Source organism: Micromys minutus, assembly GCF_963924665.1.
Source record: "Micromys minutus genome assembly, chromosome: 9".
Lineage (NCBI taxonomy): Eukaryota > Metazoa > Chordata > Mammalia > Rodentia > Muridae > Micromys > Micromys minutus.
The window spans coordinates 4,641,451-4,655,900 of NC_137978.1; the positions used below are offsets into that span (position 1 = coordinate 4,641,451).

At 42.2% G+C, this 14,450-nt stretch overlaps 1 protein-coding gene across 3 annotated transcripts in view; it reads right to left on the bottom strand.

Annotated features, from left to right (window-relative positions):
• DNAJC6 (DnaJ heat shock protein family (Hsp40) member C6) overlaps positions 1-14,450 on the bottom strand; it is a gene marked incomplete at both ends in the record, with an annotated part of 162,005 nt that overhangs the window by 100,697 nt on the left and 46,858 nt on the right. The window contains one exon of one of the 3 annotated variants that reach the window (XM_080921045.1): positions 3,263-3,449. The exons of the other annotated variants lie outside the window; for them this stretch is intronic. Coding sequence (XP_080777171.1) covers positions 3,263-3,449 — 187 coding nt within the window. Of the gene's footprint in view, positions 1-3,262; positions 3,450-14,450 lie in introns of those variants that run through there. 3 annotated transcript variants of the gene reach the window in all.

A 14,450-nucleotide genomic window follows, 5' to 3' on the forward strand; every position in this document is an offset into this window, starting at 1 on the left:
CAAGCACATGAAGACACGCATATACACACAAATAAAATTTTAAATAAAGGCAATAATTTTCAAAAAAAAAAAAAAAAAAAAAGACAGAGGACCAAAGTCCTTGGGTAGCTCCTTTTCACTAGACAAGTCTCCATCATCTTTATCATTGTCATTGTCATCTTCATTATGATGCTGTAATTAGGGAGCAGGGAAACATTAGGGTAAAAATGAATTGCAACTCCAGCCATATTGCTTTGAGCTTCAGCTAAAGCCTCATGTTAAGAACATCTACTTGTGAATGGATTTTTTAAAATGTGGTATATTTACACAATGGAGTACTACTCAGCTACTAAAAACAATGACTTTATAAAATTCCTAGGAAAATGGATGCATCTAGAGAATATCATCCTGAGTGAGATAACCCAGTCACAAAAGAACAGACATAATATGCAGTCACTGATAATTGGATACTAACCCCAGAAGGCTCTGAATACCCCAAAACAACTCACAGGCCATATGAAGCTCAAGAAAAACAAAGGCCAAAAAATAAAAGCCTCAATCCTTCTTAGGAAAAAATAAGTGTATAGCACCCTCTCAGAGTGTGGTACACTTGGACCTTAAACCATTAATCACCCAAGAGTTAAGAATATAGCCTTGTGGCAATTTTTGGTATTCAGAGATCGTTATGCTTAGTCTATACTCACCAAGAAAACTGTTTCCATGTTATGTTCTGTCCTACATGTACTTCATGCTTATGGTGACTGGTGGGACTTCAATGCATGCTGTCAAACCTCTGAAAAAATTAAGTACTGACAAAAATATTCATATAGTGTTATGCCAAAATGCCTTTAAAAATCTGTACATGTATCTCTCTTTTTTAAAAATAAAGTTGTAAGAGAGAGAGACAAAAAGAGCATCTACTTGTTTCCACTTTTTTGAGAGAGGAACAGACTTTAAACCTGGGTTTTCCAGCTGAAAACAATAGTTCTGAGGCTCCACCCTCCAAGTCTCAGGGCACACAGACAGGTGCTGCTGCCTTATCTATTTGACAGCATTTATGAAGATAAGTGTCCAAGAGTTCTGTACAAGTTGCCACACATGTGTAAAGTACTATTTCAGTTAAGCTTGCCGTTTTCTACAGGGACATCCACATATTGTTCCAGTTCACAAACATTCCTGCCAGAACAAAGCCCCACGAACCAACCTCCTATCCTGTTCACCATGTCATATACAACCAGCCAGATAGACGACTGTTGCATTGGAAATGATCTATGAGCTTAATTACATACCCTAACAAATGGATACAGTTATACAGCATGGGCCACACTTTGAGCCTCCTAGACAAAAGACTATAATTAGGTAGGACATATAGTTGCAGTAGGAAACAAATATGGTTCTCAGAATCTAATCCCACATCTAAACCAAACATTATCACTTTTAACTATGTTTTCAATGGAAAATATGCATCAAGTTGCCAGTTGTACCAGCTGCAGCCAAGCCAAGGCATCCCACTAAGCAGAGGCAGGGGGGAACAGACCTAGGAGGGAATACTGGAAAGGGATGGGGGGTGGTTCTTAAAACAGCATTAGTTTGGAAGAACTTGAAGAGACACCTGGCAACAGTACTTTAGCAATAACTATTTCTTCTTCCCACCCCCACGGGCTAGCAAAGCATTTCATTGTTCTCTCCACCTACTGAAAAACCTGATTTAGTGGGGGGGAGAAGGCTAGCGCTCAGAAGTCCAGGACCTAACTAGGTCTTCTGTGTTAGAATGGTTGTCCTACCAAACAACAATCCACCAGAGGCCTAAAAGACTGTATTCTCAACTGAATTCTCCCACAAAGTTTAAGCCTGTGTTTGGACATCACTTGACTCAGGAAATATATTTTTTCCTATAAATATGTGTTTCTCCTATAATGTATCAATACTTTAAAAACAAATCCCACTCCTAAAATGATTGTTGTGAAACCATGCATAGACTCCTGTCTTCACATGCCTGATATGGGACTTTTTTCTCTGCACTCATTAGGAATGAGTTATTTCAATTATTTCCAAGTGTTCCCAAAATGACTATGGGTCAGAGTACAAGAATCTGTTGAAAGAGGGCCATGTCCAGTCTGAAAATGAATAGCATTCATGTATCATAGATCTAGAAAAGCACACAGCTCAAACAACCAAACATAGCATTACTCCCCAGACCCTGAAAACAGCAGTCCACTACAAACAATGTTAGCTGTGTATAAGATGGTCCAAGAGAACCTCCCACTAATACCCTCTTTGATTTAAACCAGAGCTTAAACTAACTCCTTTTCAGACCAGAACAACCAAATATCTGGGGGAGAGTATTTCATGTCACTTTCAGGAAGAGGGAAATAGAAAATGATAGCCCAAGGAGAAACATTACACAATTAAAATTCACAAGGTGAAGGAATAAAATACTACTTGGTCTCATCCCAATGTGACTTCCACCAGAGTCCTTTTGCCCCAGTATTCAAGCCACAAAGGTGGAGCCAGCCCCGGTGCTTCCCATCCTGGGGAAGTGCACAAACAGCTCTTACACAAGTCTTTGGCCAGCAGGGTTTCCTGGATCATTGTTTTGATACACAAATCGCTAACTGTCGAGTCTGAAAGGTCTGTAACTCATTAAAACATTTTATGAGACTTGAAAACACAGATACAAAGTTTAGAACCATCTCCCTATATGAGGAGCTTTAAGACATTTTAACATGCAAAAAGATAAGATCAAAACCAACAGCAAAGGAAACAAATTGCATCGTGTTAAGCATAAGCGCTGTGTTGTTTAACGGGTCTCTTGATCCCAGGTAAAGCCTTCCGTGGGAGAAAGGAAACATTAACCCTAGAGGATCGTTTAGACGCTGAGAGCTTTACATAATAGTAAATATCAGCAGCATCCGGGGAACAGCTGGTATAAAAGCGGTCTGCAAACAACAAAAGCACCAAGCATTTCTCCTCCTCCACTCAGACAGCTGGCCACCTCACCTCATGGTGCCACCTTCCCCTGGCTCCCCTCCCTTAACCCTTCCCTCCCTTCCCTCATCTCACCGCCCCCAGCTGGTGCATTCAGCAGCCCAGGGAGATTAAGAGGTGCTCGCTAATGTCACCGAGCCTCCAGACGGATCTAACGTTTCTTAGCTCCCTGGACCAGAGAAATTAGAGACGTTACACTCTGTGGTATTAGATGCCATGGCCTACAACCCAGCCTCTCCTAGCCTGGACCGGAGATGTGCACCGGGCCTGAGGACTGCGCCACAGCGGCCGCTACCTGAGCTGTCCGTGGTGCTGGCGCGGTGCGGAGGCTGCCGGGCGGGACTACGCACCGCGCCCGTGGTCACCCTCTGCGTGCCAGCCGCCGCGCCCCGTGCGCTCGAGTCCCCGTGACTGTCCACCAGCTGCAAAGATTCATAACCATCGCTGCTGGTCTTTTTCCGGTAGCTCCCGAGGAGGCTCATGGGCAAGCCCGGAGAAGAGGGGAAAGGAAAAAAAATCAACCTGGGAAAGGAAGGGGGAGGGGAAGACGGGACAGACTAAGAGAGGGATGGGGAAAAAGAAACAATAATAATCAAGTGCCCGACATGACCCCGAAGAGGAGGGAAAGAAGGGATCTGCAGCCACCTCCCTGGGCACAGGCGCACCCGACCGGGCCCGGCCACCCGCAGCAGGCTGGACAGCGCCCGATGAAGTGTAGGTGTAGCCCGGCAAAAGCCTGGCAGCTCCCCGAGTGGCTGGAGTGGGAGGGGATAAACAGAAGAGAGTAAAGGAGAGGAGAGTCTAGGGAGGGAGGCTGAAAGCGGAAAACGGGGCGGGGCGGGATGGGGAGGGGACCACGACAACGCGGAGGGAGGGGTGTGTCAGAGCGGCCATGCTTCAGAAGAAAAGGGGAGAAGGTGTTGTGGGCCTTGGAGACAAGGCACCCTTGGAGAAAGAGCCAGGCACGCCCATTTCGTGTAACTCAGCCGGTCTTTGTTGGAGGATTCCGCAAGTGAAAGCCTCCTAGGTTGATCGACCTGGTGGACTGGGTTGAAACTCCAGTAGGAGGGGAAAAGGAATCTGTTGATGGCGGGCCATCTGTGTACCCAGAGCAGCTGAGCAGCGTTTCTGCACATTCCTAGCACGGGATGAGCTGTGGATGTGAAAGAGCTGGCTAAAAGGGGTAAGGAGCCAGGGCCAGATCTATTCAGCAATTATATTGAAGGGATAATCGGGGAGGGGATGTTAAGTTCTGTGCACTTCTAGGTCTCTTATCATTTACCTGGGAACAGGGATAAAGGACTCCCCAACTCAGCTGGCATGAAGAATGTCTGGAAAGAGAAATATACCAGATTTTCTTTCCATCCTCTAGCCTTGCCCCTTATTTTTCTTCCATAGTTGTAGGCAAGGAAAACAGCCATTATCAGAGGGGATCTGTCACGAACTTAATCAGCAGGAGGGCCAAGGCCCCCTTCTTGAAGAAGGCTCTGCAAGCCCGTTTGCCTAGCTGTTTACTTGTGATTTTTTGTATTCTCGAAGAGTCTCGAAGAGTTTCAGGCCTCCACAATCTAGATAGGAACTGTGTTTGGTCTCAAGATGCAATCGCCCAATGCTTGTTTTTGCCTGATAGTGTTTCCGAGGGCTCCCTCCTCAGCTCAGGTGAAAGACCAGATACAAGGGTTGACTTAAAAGTATTGTTTTTCTCTCCTAGTACTTGGATAAACTAGAAGAAAAGCCTTGCAGAAGCACTTTGACGTTTTCCTGAGCTAGGACAAGAAAAAGTGCACATGTGCAGTATGTGGGGGCAGGGCACAGGCACATGCTGGCCTGACCTGCTTGTTGGCTCACAGGGTTTTCTCTTGCTGTTATTATTTTGATCACATCTGGACACAAAAATCAAATGACAGCAATTAAGAGTATCTATTCAGATCATCTGGAACCTAAGGTTCCCTGGAAACTCCAGCTCCAAAACACAATAAATTAACAGCTTGACAAGCATTTTCTTCTTCAAAGATCACACACACACACAGTGGGTAGAGAAGGAATCAGAAGAGGTCAAGGATGAGGGGTGCTAGATCCTTTCATCCCTTCACTAACTGCTGAGGTGCAGTAAGATCAGAAGCAGAATCTAGAGTTAATGCTTGCTTATAATACCTTTCAACGGTAGCAGGGAAAACTGAAATATGATTTTAAATATTTACTTTCAAACTTGTAAGTCTAGAAGCTTGAGCTATTTTGGTTACTTCATTTAAACAGTTTCCAGTGACATTTAATAATCTCTTCCTGTCCTTTCTCAATTCACTGCTGACCACCAGGGAGAACAAACATTAGTGCCCATTATGTGCCTCAGCAGATGCTGGTCATATAATCATTAGAGACAACCATTCTGAAAGTAAAAGCTGTTGTTTTCAAAAGGAGCACGTTGAGTTATTTTTACTACACATCAGAATTGCAGACACACTGGTGGAAAGAAACTGACACATATGCCTTTGTATTTTTGGACATCTATTTCCCAAGTTTGCAAATGTAAAGAAAGACATGAATGGAGTAGACAGCATCTCCCTGCCCCCACTTATTGCTTTTCTGGGATAGAACCCAGAATCTCAAAGATGGCAATCAAGGGAGGTACCACTGAGCCTCACCCCCCGGCCATATTATTTAGCTTTATCTTAACACAAAAATAAATTAATCAGAATAACTATTAATATTTCCACAAAGCTGGGATATAATGAACACAGGATTCTACACTGTCTAGATTTATTTATAACAGCCTGAAAATTAAAGTCTGGGTACTAACTTGGAACATCTACCAACTTAACTCTAGTAGGTTCCTGAAAAGCTTTCTCGTGGAGATATTTCTGCTCTACACTGTCAAGTATTTGGCATATGACAACTAGTATGTTGTAGCTAAAGAAATAATTAAACAGTACTTAACATGCTATCTATACCAAGCACATAAATGCTTCCTGTTGTCACTGCACTGGTCTGTCTTCAAGCACAGCTCTACCCTGTGCGTTTGTAATCCTAGTTCCTCCCATGCATCCAGCTGAAAGGAAAGCTCGGTGTTCTTTACTCCAAAAGTAAAAGAAAGTTACCTGTGTTGCTAGTAAGTGCTATGTGGAAATGGGATGGAGAGATGGTTCAGCTTGTAAAGGGCTTCCTCCTGAGCATGAGAACCTAAGTTTGAGCATTAACATCAAAGGGGGGCAGGGAGTTAGGAAATCAGGCATGGTGGTTTAAGTTTATAATCCCAGCACTGGAGGAGTGGAGAAAGGAGGAACCCTAAGACTCTCAACCAGTGAGAGACTCTGTATAAACAAAAGCAAAAAGTTGGGTGAACCACACCTAAGAAAATACAGATCAGCTACTGCCCCTCCCACACACACATACAAATATTAATGATGAGAACTTGGACTTCTGAAAAAAAGGAAATACTGTTAAAAGTCAAGCCTACTCTACTGCAGAGATGGCTGAATGTTCAAGAGTGCTTGCTACTAATCAAAACAACCCTGAGATTCCACCTCACACCAGTCAGAATGGCTAAGATAAAAAACTCAGATGACAGCAGATGCTGGTGAGGATGCAGAGAAAGAGGAACACTTCTCCACTGTTGGTGGGGTTGTAAGCTGGTACAACCACTCTGGAAATCAGTCTGGCGGTTCCTCAGATAATTGGACATAGTCCTACCTGAAGATCCAGTTATCCCACTTCTGGGCATATACCCCAGAGATACTCCAACATACAATAAGTACACATGCAACACCATGTTCATAGCAGCCCTATTTATAATAGCCAGAAGCTAGAAAGAACCCAGATGTCTTTCAGTAGATGAATGGATACAAAAATTGTGGCATATTTACACAATGGAGTACTACTCAGCTATTAGAAACAATGACTTTATGAAATTCCTAGGAAAATGGATGCATCTAAAACATATCATCCTGAGTGAGGTAACCCAGTCTCAAAAGAGCAGACATAATATGCAGTCACTGATAATTGGATACTAGCCCCAGAAAGCTCTGATTACCCCAGAAACGACTCACAGGCCATATCAAGCTCAAGAAAAACAAAGGCCAAATAGTGAAAGCCTCAGTCCTTCTTAGAAAAAAAAATAAGTGTATAGCACACTCTCAGAGTGTGGTACACTTAGTCTTTAAATCATTAATAATCCAAGAGCTAAGAATATAGTTTTCAAAGACCATTATGTTTAATCTATACATACCAAGAAAACTGTTTCCATATTATGTTCTTTCCTACATGTACTTTATGCTTATGGTAACTAGTGGGATTTCAATGCAGGTTATCAAACCTCTAAAAGAATTGCCAAAATGCTTTTAAAAATCCATACATGTATCTTTCTTCTTTAAATAAAGCTGTAAGAATAAAAAAAGAGTGCTTGCTACCATTGCAGAGCACTGGAGTTTGATTCCCAGCATTTGGGTTGGGATTAGATGCCCACTTCTGCCCTCCACAAACACACAGATATACACACATAAAAATAAAATACAGTGGTGCACACCCTTAATCTCAGAACATGGGAGGCAGGTGGATTTCTGTGAGTTCAAGGTCAGCCTGGTCTATATAGTAAATTTCAGGCCAAGCAGGGATACACAGTTAAGATCATACCTTGACTGATAAATAAATATCAATGAAAAATAACAGCTTGTTCCATAACCTATTTATCTCAAGAACAAAATATTACCTATGGAGATCGATTCAAAGGATTGACTGTCCCCTGTAGGGTGAGTCTTCAGTTGTTTTTACTAACTCCATGATGAGTGCCCACATACATAGATGTTCAGGAGCTGGTCTTTCTCCGTCAAACCCCCAACCTCCAGCAAATTCTCTCCTCACAGCAAATGCCACCCACATTTTACAGTGAGGCCATAGAGTGAAACTAAGCTAGGGCTGTGTGACTGTGCCACCCTTCCACTTTTGAGAATGATGATAGAGACTGAGGGTCTAGAGCCAAACCACTCAGCAATGAGTTCCAGGCCTTCAGGTTTTTCCATGGAAAAGGAGGATGTTTCCTTCAGAACACAGTTAAGTGAGAATTAAATGATTTTTTAAAAAAATTTTTAATGTATGTATATGTGTGGATGCCTTTGAGTGGAGAGGCCAGGAAAGAGCATTAGACTTTTTGGAGCTGGAGTTAGAGGGTTGTAAGCCTCCCAGTATGGATGCTCTAGAAGATCACCAAGCTTCCTTTTCCCATGAGCCATCTTTCCAGCTCTTAGATCAATTATTATCACATAGGAAGGACTTAATAAATACTGTTATTGTTACCTATTATTACTACTGTTACTACAGTATTATGACTTACTGCCACTATTTCCAGTCATTACCATATTTTATATCTATTTAAATTCCTTTCCCAATGTATGGATAGTTTCCTATCTTTAAAATTAAGCTAGAACCTGGCCTGCATTACCATTGTGATAGATGAGAATATAAAGAGCCTTCTGTATAAGGCACAGTGAATTTCTGCACTGGGTTTTTACTGTCTGAATGCTCATTTTTTCCTGTTACATTTGGAGGATTTAAGAAAGAAGGGCCATGTTTTCCTTGAGTTCTATGACCACCAGTGAATACCTAAAGATTGAGTAAATGCGTAAGGCTCTGGGATCAATCTCCTTTCTAAAATAGCTAAAACAAAACACAGAAATCAAAAGAAAAATGAAAGAAAAAATAGTGAGCAAATACTAAATTAACAAGTTAATAAAGAAAGGAAAACAGTATTCCCACCTTGCCTTTTGCATTTGTAAGGTATGCATATCTGGCACAAATGTGTGGTGTGCAGGCAGGATGCAAGGTTGATGTCAGACATCCTCTCAGGTTCTCTTCTAGGTTACTCATAGATGCAGGGTCATCCATCAAAACCAGAGCTCACAATATAGCTGGTTTTGTTAAGGCAGCTTGTTCTGAGGGTCCTCTGTCCCTGCCATCAGAGGCTGAGATTACAGGTAAGCTGCCACACCACTGGCCATTTGGAGATTCCTACACAGGCAAGTGATTTAACCACTGAGTCACGTCCCTCCAGTGATTTTTCTTTTTACATTTTTATAATATTCACACTGTGGCCTGCTGATAAATTGTAAAAATAAGCTTAGCAGTTTATAGGCATTATTTTCATCAAGAGAAAATAAGGTGAAAACATTAGTTTTTAAAATGTGGGAAATATTGTTTCTTAAAATACTGCTTAAGGTGATTGGTGTGTGTGTGTGTGTTTGTGTGTGTGTGTGTGTGTGTGTGTGTGTGTTTGTGTGTATGGTGTTTACATTAAGTAATCATGTGGATGTATTTTCCACCATGGGTTCTGATGGTAAATGTCTGCCTGTCTCTCTTGAGCCCAACCTCTATTGTTGAGCATTCCCTGTGTTCCTAACTGTGACCGCCTCTCCAGTGTGACTTCTGGGTTCACTGAACAGTTGGTAACAGAAATCTTATGATTAGACAATAAATGAGGCAATGTTTCCTGGTGTGCTCTTGCTGTTATAAAGCTAGGTCTGTTGCTTTTAATAAAATCTCAATTGTTCTGTTTTTCTGATGACAACTCAGGAGCCAGATGCCAGGGTGAAAGCCTGCTAAAGCACAAAGCTGACCTTCCTCCTCAGCCAGTGTCCCACCAGGAATGGCCCTCTCACAAGCCAAATCAAAAAACATCCTTCACACTGGATGTCTCTTCCTGCTACTTCCTGTTTGTCTCTCTATCCATCCTCCTGACTCCCTCTTACTCTCCAATTTTTTTTCTTAATAAATCCTCTGTTCACTTCCTGTCAATCCACCTCTTGATCTATGGTTGGCTTTATTTTATCTTGTTTACAATACTCAAGCAGAAAGCTCTCAGATTTGCTAAGGCAGTGAGCAATACCACACACCAAAGAGAAATCATTTTTTCTAATAACACAATCTTGGGGTTCACAGAGTGATCAAATATCCTGCAACACAGGTCTCTGAAACACAGTCCTTTGATTTTCTGCTGTAACCAATATAAGTCACTGAGCAGCAATAAGACACGTGAGCAACACACCTCAGTCATACCCAGGTTACCTCCTTATGGGACATGACTCGTGAATATACACAATTGGAGAACTTAACTGAAGAGTTCTTAGATGTAGCCTAGACATATTTGGCTTGTCTGGACTTTTAAGAAGAAAAGATTTTAATTTATTGTCTTTCCAGAAGGTTTCCAGACTCCAGTTTGAGCACTGACTCTCACCACCATTGTAGCCTTCTGACCTAGTTCCTACCAGTCCTCACCTGCATCTGGACCTAAGATCTGTAGTGTCAAAATCTCTCCTGAAGAACCAAGGATGGGATCAAGACCAATGCCAAAATCTACATCTCCAAGCCACAGCCAAGAAGAAAAGGGGAAAGGCTGGGAGTCCTTTCAGGGTTCCTCAACAGCAGGGAGGAGCTGATTTCCTCTCCTCCTGCCAGAAAACTGCAGGCCCAGATTTTCATAGGCTCCAATTTCCTGTCTTCTCAAAGCTCCTCCTCCAAATGACATCCAGAGGAGAAATCTACAATCATTCAAGGGTTCTCATTTGCTGTGCCCAGCTGATCAAGGGCTCAGTGTAGAATCACGTGTGTAACTTAGAGCAGTTGTCACGAGTTACATACAGCAACACACAAAAGCAAGCAGGCAGCGTGCTGGGAAACAGTGAGAGCTGGAATAACAAATACGAGAAAATGTCTATATAACATTACCTGGGAGTAGAGATGTCAGTTCTGAGTGCCTGGCCAGCTGCCATCTCTCCCGAAACCATGCCTACCTGAAGATCTTGTGGTAATAAAGATCACTTGTTCCTTATTTCCCACTTGCAGGTGCCCTTCCTTGCTTAACTCTCACGGCCTTGACAACCCTGAAAACACCATCTTATTTTTGGAGAACCTATGTCACTCATGCGAGCTCATACAGATAGCATGCCCCAGATGTCAAACGTTCTGGCCACACTCCGCTGCTTCGCACTATGAGAGTGAAGCATGAGGCCAGTTGTGGCACCGCACTTGTAGCATTCCTTTCTCTGAGTGACCAGTGTAAAGCAAATCGCCATGTGGGAGTTTGTACTCAGTGATGCCTGGTGGCAGCTTCTGACTGAGACAGGCTCCTCACATGTTCGCTTGTACACGTTCTGGGTCATACACATAAAAACTGATGCTTGGCTACCCTTTGGTTCAATTCGAAACTCACTAGAAGGAAAATATAGGTATTCTCATCAAAAGCAAACTCCTAGCTCCAATGCCTGTAACCTACTATCTTTGCAATTGTAAATTAAAACTACTTAATTTTTTGATAGTAACTAAGTAGCCCCTAAATGGGGAGTTATGGCATCCAGTCATAATGCCAGCCATCAAGAGGTCCAGACAGGACAGAGAGTTCAAGGCTGGGCTAGGCTCTATAGTAAGGCTTTATTTCAGATCAATAGATTTTTAAAAGTAAGCCTTGAGACAGGCTTGGTGCTGCACACCTGTTTCTCCAGCACTTGGGACACAGGGACAGGACAATGGCAACAAGTTTGATGCCACAAAGATAGAAAACTAAGAGCAAGTTCTTAACACTGGACTTGTGTTTGGCGTGTGTTGCATTTGGCATGTCAGTGTGGCAGTCCAAGCAGATGTAGATTAAGGAGACATGGAGAGAAGCTACTGGCTTTGAAGGAAGCCTAGGTTATACCTACGTTTGAGCACTGACTCATGACCACACTCTTGTCTCTACAGTGGGGGAAAGCCCCATTCTCTACATCACTGAATAAAACAATGTGAGATGCATGAACAGGCTTGTAATTGCCAAGCTGGTGACCTGAGGGAAAGGACAGACTCCTATCTGAGTTACTCTCTGACATCAGAGGGCTTCAGGATAAAAGGCTTTGGAACTCAAGTGAAAGACAGAAGGACCCTGAGTTTCAGAAACCCTCAGCAATCATGTTAATTATGCTCAGATTAGCTAAGGGAGTGAGAGAAAGAAATCACCCTGTGGTGAGCCATGCTTTTGCTTTTCCCTGTTACTCGCAGCCATTCTCATGTGCAGTGATGTACCAGCTAACCCCTGGACTTCAATTCTTGACTTGTCACAACAGTTACTTGGAATTTCATGTCTATACAGTCACAGACAAGTTTTATAATGTAAGACTCTGTTAGCTCACTCATAAAACCATTACATCTAAGTAATAAGGCAGCTATTAAACCTGTGACACCCAGGACACAAAGAGCTTGGCTTGGTGCCTGCTGTGGTATTATATGCTACCCTCAATGAGTACATAACTATGTCTACTCTGCCGGATTCCAATCCCAGTGATTCTCTACCATACCCAAAGATTCCTTCAGAAAGACGCATCACAGAAGTGCAAGTTTTGTTCATGTCACCCAACACTTCCCTAGTCTATGCCCCTTCCTTTGTACAGAATTCTCTTTCTTTGACCCACCTGTGTAATTTCAGTGTAGTCTAAAACACTTTAAGCCATCCAAATAGATCACATAACTTAAAAACAGTTTGTTGCTATTCATAGAGTCTGATTTATTCTACATTTGTACAAAATGATGATGACAATAATAATAATAATAATAATAATAATAATAATAATAATAATAATAAATGAGAAATTTAGATAATGAGGTTGGAAAGATTTATTTTTCACTCTGATTTATGGAAGTTATCAAGCAAGTTATCAAGCAAAACACAAAGTAGATTAAATTATGTGTTGGATCTTTTTGTACCTACAACTCAACATTAATAATACCAAGCTGTAATCAATCTCCTTTCATATGTATAGCTCTAACTTCATTTATTCATGTACTTAGTCTTTTACTTGCAAGGCTAGGGAATCAATCCATGCATCATGCGTGCTAAGCCACTGAACTGTACTTCCAACCCTCGCCAGTGTTTTAAAGTACATTACAGGCATCATTGTATTTATCATTAAATACCTGAATATGCAATACTTTAAGCATTTTTACAGAGGTGGGAGAATATTAAATTTCACCCATGCCAAAAGCAGAGCAAGATGCAGTCTTTGTTGAAAAGCCAAAGCTACGGGCCCGTTCCTTGTCAGGTAACCCGTGAAGAAACCTGCTACCTTCTCATTTGCTAACATCTAATGGGAAAGATAAAGCATCCATTTATCTTCCTATCCCTGCCCACCCCCATCTACAACCCATGCACCAATTCCAGCCCTGGTTATAATCTTGGGTCTTGCTTGCCAGGAGATCTGGAGCTAGCGTGGGATTAAGGATTCTGCAACTAGAGAAATTTATAAAATATTAAAGCAGAAAGTAACTGCAGAGGGCAGGAGATCCCTTTCAGTTCAGAGATAAGAAAAATGAGTCAGAAAAAGCAAACAAATTGATTCACATCTAAAATGCAAATCTAATTAGAGTACTGTGCTGGCGGGTTTCTGTGTCAACTTGACACAAGCTAGGTCATTTGAAAAGAAGAAATCTTAAGTGAGAAAATGCCTCCATATGACTGACCTGTGGACAAGTCTCCAGGGCATTTTCTTGATTGATAATTGATTGGGGGTTGGGGGTAGTTCATTGTAGGTAGTGCTACTCCTGGGCAGGTGATGCTGGATAGTATAAGGAAACAAACTGAGCACCCAGAGGGAACAAGCTACACTTTTCCAAAATAAAATAAACCCTTTCCTCCCTGTGGAGGTTTGAATGATAGTGGCCCCATAGCTCTTACATTTTTGAATACTAGATCTCCAACTGCTGAACTATTTAGGAAGGATTAGAAGGCATGACCTTGTTAGAAGAGGTGAGTCATGGGGCTGGGCTTTGGCATTTCAAGAGCCCACACCAGAAAGTCTCTCAATCTCTCTCCATCTCTATCTTTCTCTATCCCCTCCCCCTTAGTCTTGCTCCCCCCTCTCTCTGCCTGATATCTAGGAATCAGGATATAAGCTCTTAGCTCTGCTCCAGCACCAAGTCTGCCCACCGGCCATCATGTTCCCTGTCATGATAGTCTGGACTCACCCCCGAAAGTTGCCTTGCTATCTCTTCATAGCAATAGAACAGTAACTTAAACACTTCCCAAGTTGCTTCTGGTCATGGTGTTTCATTTATTTATTAACCCTAAGGAAGACAAGGGTTCAGCCCTCAATGTAGGTCATGACCCTTTGGGGTTAAATGACTTTTTCACAGGGGTTACCTAATACCCTCATAAAATACAGTTATTTACATTGTGGTTCATAACAGTAGCAAAAGAACAGTTATAAAGTAGCAACAAAAAATAATTTTATGGTTGGGAACCACCTTAACATGAAGAACTATATTAAAGGGCCGCAGCATCGGGAAGGTTGAGACCACTGATCTAGATGTTTGACACACGTACCCTTCATACTCCAGGACTGTTACTTCTCCCTCACAACTAGACTTTTTGTTTCACCTCATCTCTATTATTTTTAGATGATTATTATTACATTTCATTGCTTTAGTGAGTGTGTGCACGTCACTTGAGTACAACTTGAGGGTGTTGGTTCTTT